The 16176-nt window shown below is 35.3% G+C and overlaps 2 protein-coding genes across 3 annotated transcripts in view; both read left to right on the forward strand.

Annotated features, from left to right (window-relative positions):
* Positions 1-16176, forward strand: part of LOC134853851 (E3 ubiquitin ligase Rnf121-like) — a 355568-nt gene that overhangs the window by 43598 nt on the left and 295794 nt on the right. The gene's annotated exons all lie outside the window — the stretch shown is intronic.
* Positions 1089-16176, forward strand: part of LOC134853861 (amyloid-beta A4 precursor protein-binding family A member 1-like) — a 29795-nt gene continuing 14707 nt past the window's right edge. For both annotated transcript variants that reach the window (XR_010164376.1, XM_063869807.1), the window contains exons 1-2: positions 1089-1666; positions 5865-7463. Coding sequence is in view for 1 of the 2 variants with exons in the window: in XM_063869807.1 (XP_063725877.1) it covers positions 1156-1666; positions 5865-7463 (2110 nt within the window). In the remaining variant the exon portion in view is untranslated. The remainder of the gene's footprint in view (positions 1667-5864; positions 7464-16176) is intronic.

The following is a 16176-nucleotide window of genomic DNA, read 5'->3' on the forward strand; positions in this document are numbered from 1 at the left end:
GTTGGATTTTTTTTTCTTCAGACAAATTTCGACTTTTTAACTAGCCATTTTGACGGAATTTTTGACGGAATATATCGTTCGAAAGGTTTTTATGTCCTGAGCTCAATTTTGAAAAGATATTTTACCTGTGATCATCTTTCGTAAAGTTATGGGGGTTTAAAGATTGCCATTTTGGCCAATTTGGGACAATTAATGCGCGATGTATTTCGCGCTTTTAACGCGTAAGCGAGATTAAATCCGTCTTAGAAATCGTTCCAAATTGGTTTAACGAAGCTTGTTTGCCATAATTGATTTGTTACAGGAGCTAAATCTATCCTTTTGTACTTTATATGGCGTGTGGGGGGATGATTTTCATAAAAAATCTCAAATTTTAGAGAAAAAAATTTTTCTTTTTGTTTTATTTTCAAAATTTTTTAAATGTTATTACTGCTCCATAAACCTTAATAGCCAGTCGGAACATTCAGGTCTTCTCCCTGATACGAGCAGTCTTGTTTAATTATATGATAGACCCGTAGCCTCAGATCAGATCAGTCTTTTTGAGTCACTTTCAACTAGGGTTTGTTCTGTGCACGTGTAAGTTTTCTCAATCTGGTTGGCTTGATTCCCAACCATCTGACTCTCTTGACTTCTAGCCACATTATACTTTACTCTTCCATATCTAGAAAATTCCGAGGATTTTGACTGGATAATGTCATGAAGGGACTCCTGACTGTAACCTCGGTTACTGTGATACTTTCGACTTGATTGTTTGAACAAAATTAAAAATAAAAAAATTAAAATAAAAATGGCTTTTTTGTTTTCTCAAATAATTCTATGGAACGTCAACAATTTCTCTAAAACCATTCGCGACTTAAATGACAGCCAAAAGCCTTTCGTGCATTATCAGGTCCTCAAGGATTGGTTTTGAACCAGATGGAAATGCGATTTTGCTCTGACTCAATCCTTGTAAATTGAGCAACTTGGAAGAAAAAATAATATAATGTGTGAACTATGTCTATCGTCAGGTTAATAAAATTTTTGTCAAGTGAGCGTGTTGGCTTGCTGAGCTCAACAACACCTTTTCATTATTCTGTTTGCCTTTTTTAGTCATTCCAATGCTTTGATGAGCTGAGTTTCAATCTTTGTTGATATGAGCTGTAGGGCTTGAAAATAAAAATGGGCGAAAATTCATTATCTTTTGTTAGCAAAACTTCCGCTCTAGACCTCTCATGCAAACCGGTTCCCCATTTGAGAGAACAGAAAATCTCTGAAAACTCAGACTTCACTTCCAATGAAGACTTGAGCAATGGAACTGAACGTGATTCATCCAGCGTACAAGAAGTGACTGGTAACTATGCCAACATAATTGTTTCTAACAGCAGCAAACCCATTAGTGTGCTAGAACATGCTCTAACTTGTGAAGTCCAAATTGAGAGTTTGCCGTGTTCTGATGACGAAACAAATCTTGGAGTAGAAGGCGATCTGAAGCAAGAATTTATTGTCGAAGAACCCGATTCCGGAGACGATATTGACCCAAACCAGTCTTCTATTAAGAATTCTTTCCAATTAGCGTCAGGCAACGCTGACAAGAATTTAAATTATACGTTGTCATCGAGAGCTTCAAACCTGGTTAACTGCTCCTATGATGAATCATCTAAAGAAATTGTACCATCCCAAGATGAAATTAGTAAGTGGAATAATGAAATTAAATTTCTAGCGAGCGACGTTAACTTCAAAGGTTTTAAAATAAGTGGAGTGGAAAGACTATTATCTAGCATAAATAACTCTTCCACGTGAGGTAGGTAAAATGTCTGAAATTTGCAATGCAAAGTGTCTGCTCAGAACATTGTCGAATGTTATTCAAATAAAGTGAATATCAATTCTGATCAATCTGCTTCTTAACTGACGACCATATTGGGTTTACATTATCATTATTTATCACAGGCATGCCACGATAATACAGGTACTTTTTTCAACTCTGAGAATGTTTGTTTGCATAGATTTTTTGAAAATTTATCGACTTAATCACAATCGATTTCAAAAAACAATTGAAAACCAACAAAACTTGAAAAATTTTAAACCTGCGATTAGCAAATTGCAGTATAGACTTTTTCCAGGTTAACAACTTGTTGTACAAAATCTGTTGAATGATTTCATAGCTTGTTTCATAATTAAGTCCAAGTTCTTAGTTTAACCGGCACGCTTGTTCGAGAAGTGACATCCACGCTTGGGAAAGGCCCTAGGTTCGAGTCTGGCCAGATTATTTTCATTTTTCAAACGGAAATATTCCGTTACGAAAAAAAAATGCATCCTTTTATTTTGCTTTTTGTCGGCTTAGTTGCCACGTCAGGGAGTTTTTTTCGTGCTGTAAGCGGTTTTCTTGGAAAATTTCTTTTTTTTTGTCGTTTGTCTTTGTCGTTTTTTCGCTGAAAAATCTTTCTTTCTTTGAATTCAATTATTGTGGTTTATTTTATTGTAGTAGTGACCCTATCTTCCGTGTTTGAAGGTAAAAATAGATTTTATCCATTTGTGTGGTTCCGAAGGGGGGAGGGAGTAAAAGTTTAACATCTTAAATTGAACATTATTTTAAACCTTGTGGTTCTTCTTTTATTTTCTGTCGGCTAGCTTGTTATTCTCTATTCTTTGTTCGTGGTATCGTTATATGAATGTGTATTCTAAAATTTCTAATTTTGTGGGATTTTTTTTTCTAAACTGATATATTCCCAGAGAACGCTAAATGAAGATTCAAAATGATTCAAATAGACTTTTTGCCTGTAACCCCGGGCTGCATTCTTTACACTAGCGAACAGCGTAGTGTATTAGTACGTAGAGATTTTTTTTGTTTTTTTTCTCGAAAGTCTGAAATTGTGTTCACGCTCAATTTTGATCTTTCCTGGTTTGAGTTGGATTATTTCCAAGTTCCTTACTTGTTTCAAGGAATGTAAACTCCACTATCGAACAGCAAAACTGTTAAAGTCACAAAAAATCCGATCGACTGTTCTAGTTTCGAAAATGGATTTCAAGTTTCTGATTCGCAGCGGAATAAAAACTTTACCTAATGATCCAGTTATCTCAAATTGAGTTGTTTTTATTAAATAATTGTCAATGATAAAATGTTTTTGAAACTTAGAGATTTTAGGTCGTGTATGTTTTATTTTGAAGTTCGAAATTTGAAGATTTTTTTGCCGATCAGAATGTTTGTTCGAATAGTAGTTTCAATTCTGTGAGTGCGTTTTTGTGTGAAAATTGTAAAGTTCATCATAAAAAATGTTCATGGAATTTCACTTTTTCCCGGTTTAGATTATTGGACTGGTTTTTCGGCTTATAGGTCGTCGGATTAAGTTCTCCGCATTTGTCATGTTTTTATTTTTCTTATACTTCCCTCATGTATTTTTGCCTTTGTCACGTTTTTGTTTTTCTTTTATCGTGGTTGTATGTAACATATAAGCAGTTTGACATTCATCAGTTAAAACATTGAGTTTTCATAAGCGGTGTGATATCAAAATAACTATATGTTTAATTGAGTTAGATATTTTTTTGCCATGTTTGAGCCACATTTAAACCTTCAAGAATTATACACTATCTCTTGTTGTTTAGGCATCAACGCGTATAGATCCATAGTTGTCTAATCGTTTGCTTGCCAGAATATAAGGTTTTCTCTATGAATATAGCTCTTTAAGCATCAACGCGTATAGAACTATAGATTTTTGAACTATCGGACTTTAGAGTTTAAGTTTTTTCTCTCTATTTCTTATCTTGTCTACAATTTTATTTGGAGGTACATGTATAATGCCATGCTTAAGCATCTTTTATACGCTTCGAAATTATCAGTTAAGTAGATGTTTAACCACATATCTGCATATCTATGCAGCGGATGTAGCTTTAAGTTTCTAATTTTTTGAGATTTTATTAATTTTTTTCTTAACTGATATATTCCCAAGGAACGCTAAATGAAGCCTCAAAATAGCTCAAACAAAATTGTTTCCTTATTTAGCCTCCTGCCTGCTCTCTTTACACTCGAGAGCAGCGTAGTCTAGAAGTACGAACCTTCTTTATTTTTAATCTAACTCGCAAATAAAAATGTTCACTTGTTTGGAGGTACTTTTGCTATAATCACTATTGGTAGTTGGAAGTTTCATAGATCTGTTCTCTACCTTATTAGCTACTAGTGTTTGTAGAACATTTAGTGTCCGTTGCTGAGTGGTTAGTGCGTGAGACTCATAATATCCTGGTCGCAGATCGAATCTGAAACGTTGCCGCATTTTACTAATTCGAGGCTTATTTCACTTTTTCTTATTGCACTTTATAGAGCTACTTTTTTGTCGTATTGTATTTGCTTTCCCAAATGCGGAAAAGCTTAATCTTGTCGGTTTTCTAGTTAGCTTACAGATTGGATCTTTATTTTGCTCAACTGCGCTTGCTCCATGAGTAAGTTTGACTAAGCTGCTATATGGTTATGTTTAAGTTTATCTAGCAAATTTGTTTACCGGGTTTACTCAGCGTTTTACATCACACTCTCAACTATCTTATCACTTTGAGCTGTTTTTCGCGCTTCACTGAAACGTTTCGGAAAAGATGGACAAGTTAATTAGGCGATTGAATATCGCGTGCTTTAAAAAGTGCATAACTAGGCTGCGCAAGTTTTACGGAGATATATGTGAAGTTTACTATATAATTCGTAAAACGTCAGTGGCTGAGTATTCGAGAAGACTGTCTGGCGCAATATCTTTTGTCTTCCGGTTCCTCCCTTTTTTAATTTTTTGTTGGTTTTCAGTGCTTTTTTGCCGTTGTTGCTTCCACTTGCAAGTGTTGCTTTGCCTCTCTATTGAAAACTTAGCTTTTCAAATCAATTTAGTGGCCCGATTAATTCTTTGTGACCCTTTTCAATTGTTCACTAAGTGAAGATTAGATTTGTTCTATTTCAGCTACTGCTGATGTTTATAGCTGTAAGTGATTTCTGAAAACTGGATTTAAATGCCTCGTTTCGCCGCAAAGCAAAGGAAGATTTTCGAAAGATTTCATTATTTTCGCTGTTAGTGTTTATGTGAAAGTTAATTTTAATCCTCGACCCTCCATTACAAAAAACCCCATAACAGCTAAAATACCTTTTTTGTTTTTTATTCTAAATGGGAATAAACATAGTGAAGATAATTATATAGATCGTGTTGACTTTTTTTCATCAAAAAGTCTCAGTCACGCTCAAAGTTAATTTTTCTAATTTTGACTTATTTTTTATTGCATTCAATCCAAGTTCATTTGCGCAAGGGAAAAAAGTAAAATTCTAAGTAACAAAAGTAAAATTGGCGCAAAAAATGGGAACGACTAATATTTCGAATGGATTTTTTTTCAGAACTTGAATGAATTTAAAAAATTACCTATTGATCCTGTTCTTTAATTGGGCTAATTTTATGAAGTGTTGATTGGTGAATTTTTTGTAATTGAGTTAGGCAGCGACAACTTTTGCTTAGCAGGCAACCTGGCTGTTTTGAAATTCAGAATACAATACACAAATTGTTCAAAAGAGTACATCCAAGTTCAGAGTTTATTACTTTCTGCACCCTTGGGCAATGATGCGAATAAATTCCGGTGGTGTATGTATGTCAGTCGCTGTATTAGCTCTAAATCCCGGCTTATACCCTGCGCTCTTAATCTGTCCTTGATTATTGGATGACTCATTAAAGGAATCATTTTCATGGCAGACGTTTCAAATGGAAGAAGGTTTCTAAGCAATCAATGTCATTTAAATTTTCGGGTTTTCGCGCTTATTTTCATAAGATTTTTAACTTTAAATTTGGTTGGCTTTCAACCAGGGAAGCACACACATAGAGACAGACTCAATGCGTTGGTGCGTTTTTTCTCTAGTCAATTAGTAATTTTTTGTTTAGAGTTTTCAACCAGTGACGATAGAAACCACAGCAAAGAAGCTGAAATCGACCAGTATCAAGGCAAACAGGCTTGCTATTGTGTAGAAACGAACCAACAAGTTCCTCATTTAGCAACCCGGCAGCGACTTGGAAATTACATACGACCTACTGGCCCCGCATTAAACCAGGCCACCGTATCTGCATCATATGTTGCAAATGCTGCAATGCACACCACCGAAGATGCATCGTGTGGTAATGTAAACGGAAAAAGAGAAGAAAGTGTTTATGACGGCCCTTGTAATGTACTAGCAACCACCTTCACTAAATGCAATACAATCCATCACAGTGTGTTACTTGAAAACTCTATTCCCACTTCCAATCAATTTCCCACTTGTTCTGTACCTTTGTCCAACTGTCACAATTTAAACTACAATACAGATGAAAAACCGAGTATTACTCCTGCGGCTAATCATAAAGTATGTGGTGGTACATCTGCTAATTTAGTCTCCTCAGTACACAATACACGTAATTATGAGACCTGTCAAAGAGAGCCGCCGTCATTTTCTAACTATGCAGACACGGCAACAAATATTACCCACTTAGAAAATGCCACTGGTAGACTATACCATGGTGTCAATTCTGACTATCAAGTGAATCAATTTTCGCCTTCCTTCAAAAATCTCGATCACGTAGTTCCGTGCAATTGTCACGGGCAAAATTATAGAGCTGAAAATAATGTGTCCCAATTTGTGCCTAGAGGGGGGCCCTTCTCAAATCTGTCTCAAGTTGCCCCTAGTTGTCCGACCCACCCTTCTTCAAACAGAAATCAAGAAGCAGCGCCCAAATACCATCACGCATTAACCTCAAACAATTCCATTTACGAGGCGTCTAATAGTCACGCTTTTAACCCTGAAATAGACACGATGATACCATATAGTAGTAATAATGGCACCCCGAATTCAACCTCTAACCCTGGTCGCAGCTCACAGCAAAATTTGATATATTACCAAGCCCACATTCCAAACCAGCACAGAGAACTTGTACATTCTTTCCAAGTGAATCCAAACAACCTGACACGGGCTAATGAGCACATTAGTGGACAGATAAATACCTCTAATTTATGTTCACAACAACAGCAACACTACCAGGCTAATAATAGATCTGCAATAGAGAAAACAAATCCAGACGGTAGTATAGCAGCGTCAAGAGTACCAGAATTAGTTTGTCATAACGGAATGTCCACTTCTAATCAGCCTGTTTATTACGAAGCACCGTTGAAAGCAGCAGTGAATAACGGCAGCAGTTCATCGACGTCTTGTAATTCTTGTCACTCGGTGAGAAACGCTGAAGTAGATGGCTTAGATAATTTAGCGAGTAAACAACGATTAGCTGGGAGTTTAAGTACAGCGTCGGATCCAAGTGACGGTTCAGGAGGGTCGGTTGGTTCAAATCCGGTGAGCGGAGGTTCGAGTCCCGATGACGATGCCTCGACATACTCGAGTGGGAGTAAAGCGAGCTCGGCTGTTGATACATCGTGTGCAGTGAGGCCTAAGAGTGGAGTAGGCAAGGTGAAGGGATCGGCAAATAAGGATAGCAAAGGAGCAGCGAGCGACGAAGAAGGTAAGCCTCCTTAGAAACTACCTTTTAGGGCATCTAATCTTCTCGTTTGCAGAATGTTAGGATTTGTTAAACTTTTTTCAAGGTTTATTTTCTTTCAAGGCATGTTGGTATTTTTGCCTTTCTTAACTTGTGTATGCGAAGTACACCTTCGCTTCTGTTTCAAAAAATAGACCACTACTGTTTTAAGATGGCGTTAAAAGTAATGACACGTCTTCCAAAGGATAAAGCAATAAAAGTTTATGGCAATAGGAGAGTTTGATTATACAATGGGCCAAATCTGGCTGAAGAAGCGAAGTCTTTGAGTCTGAAGCTATAAGTGTGTGCGATTCGTCATTGAGTCATTAACGATCAATTTAAAGGATCAATTAGGATTATTCGGTAGAATAACCGTATTTTTTGGTTTAAGTTAGGCTATATTAACATGCAGGAAGATTTTAAACTGTAACTTGCTCTGTTTCGAATGAGGTGACTTTTGTCAACAAAATGCTGTTTCTTTCTTCGTAAAATTTGTCCGTAAATGCTGCAAAGTTTTTTCTTTTTGTGGGAAATTATCTTGATCTCTCTTATGAGAGCAAGTGCTCGTAATCAGGAACTAGACTTTTTTTCCTGTAAACAACTCTCTGACAAATCTGTGAGTGAATGAACTTTCTTTATCACTGAACCGTCGCTTCCAGAATCCTTCCGCTTCGGTCTACAGGTAACGCGGTTAGCTGTGTACCCAAAAGTCTGGAGTTTGAATCTCAGTCAGGCCTTGTTTTTTTCAGTATGTATGAAATAGATTTTTTTCTGGGAGAAATTGTTTTGTCGGACTTTCGTTTGCCTGCTAATGTTTTCTCGGCTTAGTTGCCACATCAATTATTTTTCTTGCATTTTTTATTGTAGTTACAAGTATTGTTGATGATTTGCTCCTGTAGTTTGAAAATTTACCAGCCCCGACTTAGTATAGTTTCCTTTACTTTTTTTAGCTTAAAAGTTTCATTCTACCTAAATAATTTCGGCTTAAACTTTATTGGATTATTCAACTAATTTTTGTCTCTTGATGGGCGAAATTGATCTATTTTAACCACCATTCTGGTCGATTGTGTTTTGAAGTCTCAAAGTCGCTCAAAAAGTTTTCATGGCAATTTATTTTCGTCTTAATGGGCGTCTGCTTATGTATTGTCGGCTTAGTGGCCCCTCGGTAAACACAAAAAGCATATTTAATGCTAGCGGTTATGTTTCTCGACTTTTTTCGACGGTCACTTCGGTGTCGTTTTTTATTCGCCAGCTTGCAATACTACGCTTGCGTTCTACGCACATGATGCTGAGCTCTGCTTCGTCTCTATGTTGAGGTAAGTTTTTGGGAGGCTTAATTTTTCAATATGAATTTGTCTGTTTTGGAGGGCTTTTCGAGTTCGGGTTTTTGGCGGGCGTGTTACAAATTGTACATTAGACTTTGTTCCTGGGAACAATTCGTTGAACGAAATCCCTCGCTGATTAATTTAATTGGTTCCGTTTTTTTTCTGGATCTGGCAGTGGTTATACTGCTGATCTTGATGCTACTGCCTTGTACTTGTCTAAACCATTTTCTTATTTTAATTTGATCTTTTTACCACCTTTTTGAAGGGCCTTTGACTGACTTTGTTGTTTTGTTTCCTATGCATGGGATTTCTCTTTGCCCAGAAATTCAGGACGAACTGATGTTCTTATTTTGTAATGTGTTGGAGAAATTTGTCGCCCAATCATTTTGATTATAGCGCGGTGCATATAACTTTATGTAATACTTGAATACATTCATATTAATTTATATCTAAATTCGTTTTTGAAATTATTATAGTAATGAGTTCATTATAATTACTATTCCGATTTTCTCTGGATTTTGTGAATTTAGATTGCCTGGATTTTTTCATTTCGCAATTTCATATGAAGGTAGAGAAAATTAAAAAGAACTTTGTTATGCCTTGAACTATTTCCTAATGAATTTGCAGTTTGTGATAAATATTCCTCTTCGCGTATCGCAAATGATGCGAAGCTTCGCAATGCCGTCGTGTCTACATATCTTTCCGCGTCATAAGTTCACTTTCAGTTATCAGGTGTTCAGCATCCTGCCTTATTTCCCTTTGTCAAGTTATTTCTTGAGACAAGTGTTTTTCAAATCATTTGACCCACGGTATATTCCCTGTCTTTGTGATATTTTTTTCGCGGAATCCTGTATTTCCAATTTGACTATTTAAAACTTTACTCGATTTTGCCTAAATTGATTAAATCGTGAGTTTTATTGATTTCATTTGAGTTTAGAGGCAGCTTTCAGTTGTTTTGCATTACATTGAAAATGTGAGGGTAAAGTTTTGTTGATTTGGACACTAAATTTGACTTGTTTTCCAACCGAAGTCTTACCTTTGTTTTTTTTTGTTTTCAATTTTTTTAGGCCGTGTAGTTTTCATTTGGTAGTTTGCATAGCCATTAGCAATATCGCTGTCTAAAATATCCGCTGATATAGTTTTCAGGCGATAGGTTTTTCTTCGAAAGTTAAAAAAGCTGTAAAAGCTTTACATTCATCTGCTACTTAATTTTTGTTTTTCAGCTGGTATGCTTTGCGCAACTTCGCCTCTTATCATTCACTTCTGACTTTTCAGCCCTTTTTCTGTTTTTTTAATGAAATGTTTGTGAGTCAGAATTTCCTGTTTGATCAAAACAGGTATTATGAAAATGTGTGGGATCGGTTTTTTTTATTTTGATTATATTTTTTGAGACGCTTAGGCAAAAATTTTAAATTTTCTCGAAAACTACTCAGCCGATTTTCAAAAATCTTCTATTTTTTCAAAGTGGTACCAATGGGAAGACCACCTACAAACCTGTGTGTCTGCATAATTCCCTTGTCTCTTTTTATCTTACCGGACATTCTACAGCCTTCGAAAAAGTGTGTGGGAGGAATTTTTACCCATATTTTTGGATTTTTTACATTTTCTCGAAAAGTATCCTCCCAACGCTAAGATTTTGTGTTCAGGTTATGCAACAGGTTAAATCTTGTGTGAAGCTCCCCTGCAAAAGTACACTCCCAAATCTGAGATTTTGATTCAAATGGGTAGAACAAGTGTTGGGAAGCCCCGCTGCCCTCCCCTGCATAAGCAGTTACGGCCAAATTTTCCTACACATAGAGTCAGGACCCTCGGAAAAATCAATTTTTCGATTTTTTTTACCATTGTTTGAAAATTTGACTTTCTTGAAAACTACCCTCCCAAATTCGAGGTTTTGGTTTCAATGAGTGGATCAGGTTGTAGGAGGCTCTCCTGCATATGCAGTTACGCCAAAATGTTTTCATACGAAAAGTGATCGCCCTCATAAAAATCTAGGTTTCGATTTTTCGACCGTTTGTTGAAGCTTTCTTAATTTTTTGAAAACTACCTCCCGAATCTGAGTTTTTGATTTCAATCAAACGGAAGGGTTGTGGTAAGCTTTTCTGCGTAAGCGGCTACGGCAAAATTTTTTTATCCAAAATTTACGGCTCTCGGAAACTATTTTTTTACGGTTCGGAAACGAAAATTTGATTTTCTTGAAACATGCCCTCCCAAATCTGAGGTTTGTTTCAATGAGTGGAACAGGTTGTGGGAAGATTCCCTGCTTAAAACAAGTTCTGAGATTTGACCGTTTTTTGCCATTTTTTAAAAACTTTTTTCGAAAAGCACCAGATTCTTATGATTTTTTTTCTAAAACTTTCATAAAACATTGAAAAAAATTGCAGAAAAATTGATAATATGAATCCTGTCCTTGGGTACTGTCAGGGTACTCTCGGGGTTTGCAATTTTTTTCTCAACATCTGACTGCTTAAATCTTTTCAGTTTTCAAGGTATGATGTTTTTTTAATGATTTTTTCAAAAATTTTCATGGAGCTTATATAAAAACTTGACAAAAATTGAAGTTTTCAGTTTTATGGAGCGACTTGCTGTCAGGGTTTTTTCAGGCGTTGCAAATTGTGCTTCCAAAAATGACTGGTCAAGTTCTATTTGCCAAGATTTGACGTTTTTTTCATGATTTTTTTTCAAAAGTTTTGTCAAAGAAATGGTATATTAAAACTTGAAATATATTAAAACTTGAAAGTTGAAATTCTCAACCCTGTAACTGGGCGCTGTCAGGGTACTCTCAGGGGTTGCAAATCTTGCCTCAAAATTTAACTGCTAAAATCCTTTGGGTTTCTAAGATACGAATTTTTGAAAGATTTTCTTAAATATTTTCAAATAAGTTAGATATAATAACTTAATAAAAAGGTGCTCAGGCGTTACAAATTTTGCATCCAAATATGGCGAATTAATTCTAATGTTCCGAAATGACCTTTTTCAGAAAATTCAGTTTTAAAAAAAAGTTCACAAAATCTGTAGTAGCCAACCCTGTAATCAGGTGCGGACGAGGTAATCTGAGGGGTTGCAAATCTTTCCTCCGAAGTTGACTGCTCAAATGCTTTTGCTTTTCGAGATGTGACGTTTTTTCAATAATTTTCGGTTTTTCAAAAAACTTGAATTAAAATAAAAATATTTCAAAATTCGAAATACTCAACATCATGGCGGGGTACTCTCAAATGTACTCCAGGTTGTTTGTCTGGACTCCAATTATGACTGCTCAATGCCTTTTTTCAAGTTTCAATTAACTTAAGAAGAAAGAATGATTTTTAAAATTTATTACGCTGGATTATGAATCCCATTTATGAATTTGCTATTGAAGTCGCTACCATTTTTTTCTAATGCGGAAAGTGCAATTGTATGCTGTCGGCCATTTTAGGGTTTAGTTTACGAAGATCTGAAACCCAGTTGTTTTGAAGTTTTGTCCATTTTAGTTTAAAACAAGTTCTGAGATTTTGACCGTTTTTTGCCATTTTTTAAAAACTTTTCTCGAAAAGCACCAGATTCTTAGGATTTTTTTTTCTAAAACTTTCATAAAACATTGAAAAAAGTTGCAGAAAAATTGAAAATATGAATCCTATCCTTGGGTACTGTCAGGGTACTCTCGGGGTTTGCAATTTTATTCTCAACATCTGACTGCTTAAATCTTCTCAGTTTTCAAGGTATGACGTTTTTTTAATGATTTTTTCAAAAATTTTCATAGAGCTTATATAAAAACTTGACAAAAATTGAAGTTTTCAGTTTTATGGAGCGAATTGCTGTCAGGATTTTTTCAGGCGTTGCGAATTGTGCTTCCAAAAATGACTGGTCAAGTCGTTCTATTTTCCAAGATTTGACGTTTTTTTCATGATTTTTTTCAAAAGTTTTGTCAAAGAAATGGTATATTAAAACTTGAAATATATTAAAACTTGAAAGTTGAAATTCTCAACCCTGTAACTGGGCGCTGTCAGGGTACTCTCTGGGGTTGCAAATCTTGTCTCAAAATTTGACTGCTAAAATCCTTTGGGTTTCTAAGATACGAAGTTTTTAAAGATTTTTTTAATTATTTTCAAATAAGTTAGATATAAAAACTTAATAAAAAGGTGCTCAGGCGTTACAAATTTAGCATCCAAATATGGCGAATCAATTCTAATGTTCCGAAATGACCTTTTTCAGAAAATTCAGTTTTAAAAAAAAGTTCACAAAATCTGTAGTAGCCAACCCTGTAATCAGGTGCGGAAGAGGTAATCTGAGGGGTTGCAAAGCTTTCCTCCGAAGTTGACTGCTCAAATGCTTTTGCTTTTCGAGATGTGACGTTTTTTCAATAATTTTCGGTTTTTCAAAAAACTTGAATTAAAATAAAAATATTTCAAAATTCGAAATACTCAACATCATGGCGGGGTACTCTCAAAGGTACTCCAGGTTGTTTGTCTGGACTCCAATTATGACTGCTCAATGCCTTTTTTCAAAGAAATACTTTTCAAAATTTGAAATGGTCGACCCTTTTCTGGGAGTGATGTCACGTTGCTACCAGGATATGCATATGTGGCCTGAAATTTGTTCATTAAACTTACAATTAACTTAAGAAAAAAGAATGATTTTTAAAATTTATTACGCTGGATTATGAATCCCATTTATGAATTTGCTATTGAAGTCGCTATCATTTTTTTCTAATGCGGAAAGTGCAATTGTATGCTGTCGGCCATTTTAGGGTTTAGCTTACGAAGATCTGAAACCCAGTGGTTTTGAAGTTTTGTCCATTTTAGTTTAAAACAACCTTCAAGTAAATTTTTTTTTATCGTTCAAATTTTTTGTAATCAAAAGCGTTGTTGGATGCATCTTCTTTTTACGGTTGCTTTTATTTCGCGTTTACGGTTGCTTTCATTTTTTTATGTATAAGCAACTTTTATGTTCACTAATCTGTTTGATGCAGCTGAGGTGCGTTAAGCGCTAGTTTTTTTATACTTTTTCCGACATAATGGTTTCCGGTTCATTTCATATCCGGTAGCTTGCAATACTTGTGTTGTATCGCAAGTGTTGAGATTCGCTTTGCCTCTGTGCTCAATAGTTAGTGCTTTACCGAAACTTTTACTTGGCCTTATTTTCAAGACGCTAAACTCGAAATCTTGTTGTTCGGAGGCTCAAATTCCATAGCTCGACTTTTCAAATTTTAGTCAAATCTTATTTTAAATTTTCTCGAAAACTACTCAGCCGATTTTCAAAAATCTTCTATTTTTTCAAAGTGGTACCAATGGGAAGACCACCTACAACCCTGTGTGTGTGCATAATTCCCTAGTCTCTTTTTATCTTACCGGACGATCTACAGCCTTCGAAAAAGTGTGTGGGAGGAATTTTTACCCATATTTTTGGATTTTTTACATTTTCTCGAAAAGTATCCTCCCAACGCTAAGATTTTGTGTTCATGTAATGCAACAGGTTAAATCTTGTGTGAAGCTCCCCTGCAAAAGTACACTCCCAAATCTGAGATTTTGATTCAAATGGGTTACGGCCAAATTTTCCTACACATAGAGTCAGGACCCTCGGAAAAATCAATTTTTCGATTTTTTGTACCATTGTTTGAAAATTTGACTTTCTTGAAAACTACCCTCCCAAATTCGAGGTTTTGGTTTCAATGAGTGGATCAGGTTGTAGAAGGCTCTCCTGCATATGCAGTTACGCCAAATTGTTTTCATACGAAAAGTGATCGCCCTCATAAAAATCTAGGTTTCGATTTTTTGACCGTTTGTTGAAGCTTTCTTAATTTTTTTGAAAACTACCTCCCGAATCTGAGTTTTTGATTTCAATCAAACGGAAGGGTTGTGGTAAGCTTTTCTGCGTAAGCGGCTACGGCAAAGTTTTTTTACCCAAAATTTACGGCTCTCGGAAACTATTTTTTTACGGTTCGGAAACGAAAATTTGATTTTCTTGAAACATGCCCTCCCAAATCTGAGGTTTGTTTCAATGAGTGGAACAGGTTGTGGGAAGATTCCCTGCTTAAAACAAGTTCTGAGATTTTTACCATTTTTTGCCATTTTTTAAAAACTTTTCTCGAAAAGCACCAGATTCTTATGATTTTTTTTCTAAAACTTTCATAAACATTGAAAAAAATTGCAGAAAAATTGATAATATAAATCCTGTCCTTGGGTACTGTCAGGGTACTCTCGGGGTTTGCAATTTTTTTCTCAACATCTGACTGCTTAAATCTTTTCAGTTTTCAAGGTATGACGTTTTTTTAATGATTTTTTCAAAAATTTTCATGGAGCTTATATAAAAACTTGACAAAAATTGAAGTTTTCAGTTTTATGGAGCGAATTGCTGTCAGGGTTTTTTCAGGCGTTGCAAATTGTGCTTCCAAAAATGACTGGTCAAGTCGTTCTATTTTCCAAGATTTGACGTTTTTTTCATGATTTTTTTCAAAAGTTTTGTCAAAGAAATGGTATATTAAAACTTGAAATGTATTAAAACTTGAAAGTTGAAATTCTCAACCCTGTAACTGGGCGCTGTCAGGGTACTCTCAGGGGTTGCAAATCTTGTCTCAAAATTTGACTGCTAAAATCCTTTGGGTTTCTAAGATACGAAGTTTTTAAAGATTTTCTTAAATATTTTCAAATAAATTAGATATAAAAACTTAATAAAAAGGTGCTCAGGCGTTACAAATTTTGCATCCAAATATGGCGAATCAGTTCTAATGTTCCGAAATGACCTTTTTCAGAAAATTCAGTTTTAAAAAAAAAGTTCACAAAATCTGTAGTAGCCAACCCTGTAATCAGGTGCGGAAGAGGTAATCTGAGGGGTTGCAAATCTTTCCTCCGAAGTTGACTGCTCAAATGCTTTTGCTTTTCGAGATGTGACGTTTTTTCAATAATTTTCGGTTTTTCAAAAAACTTGAATTAAAATAAAAATATTTCAAAATTCGAAATACTGAACATCATGGCGGGGTACTCTCAAAGGTACTCCAGGTTGTTTGTCTGGACTCCAATTATGACTGCTCAATGCCTTTTTTCAAATTTCAATTAACTTAAGAAAAAAGAATGATTTTTAAAATTTATTACGCTGGATTATGAATCCCATTTATGAATTTGCTATTGAAGTCGCTACCATTTTTTTCTAATGCGGAAAGTGCAATTGTATGCTGTCGGCCATTTTAGGGTTTAGCTTACGAAGATCTGAAACCCAGTTGTTTTGAAGTTTTGTCCATTTTAGTTTAAAACAAGTTCTGAAATTTTGACCGTTTTTTGCCATTTTTTAAAAACTTTTCTCGAAAAGCACCAGATTCTTAGGATTTTTTTTCTAAAACTTTCATAAAACATTGAAAAAAATTGCAGAAAAATTGAAAATATGAATCCTGTCCTTGGGTACTG

This window comes from Symsagittifera roscoffensis, chromosome 9 (genome assembly GCF_963678635.1).
Source record: "Symsagittifera roscoffensis chromosome 9, txSymRosc1.1, whole genome shotgun sequence".
In the NCBI taxonomy this organism is placed as follows: domain Eukaryota; kingdom Metazoa; phylum Xenacoelomorpha; order Acoela; family Convolutidae; genus Symsagittifera; species Symsagittifera roscoffensis.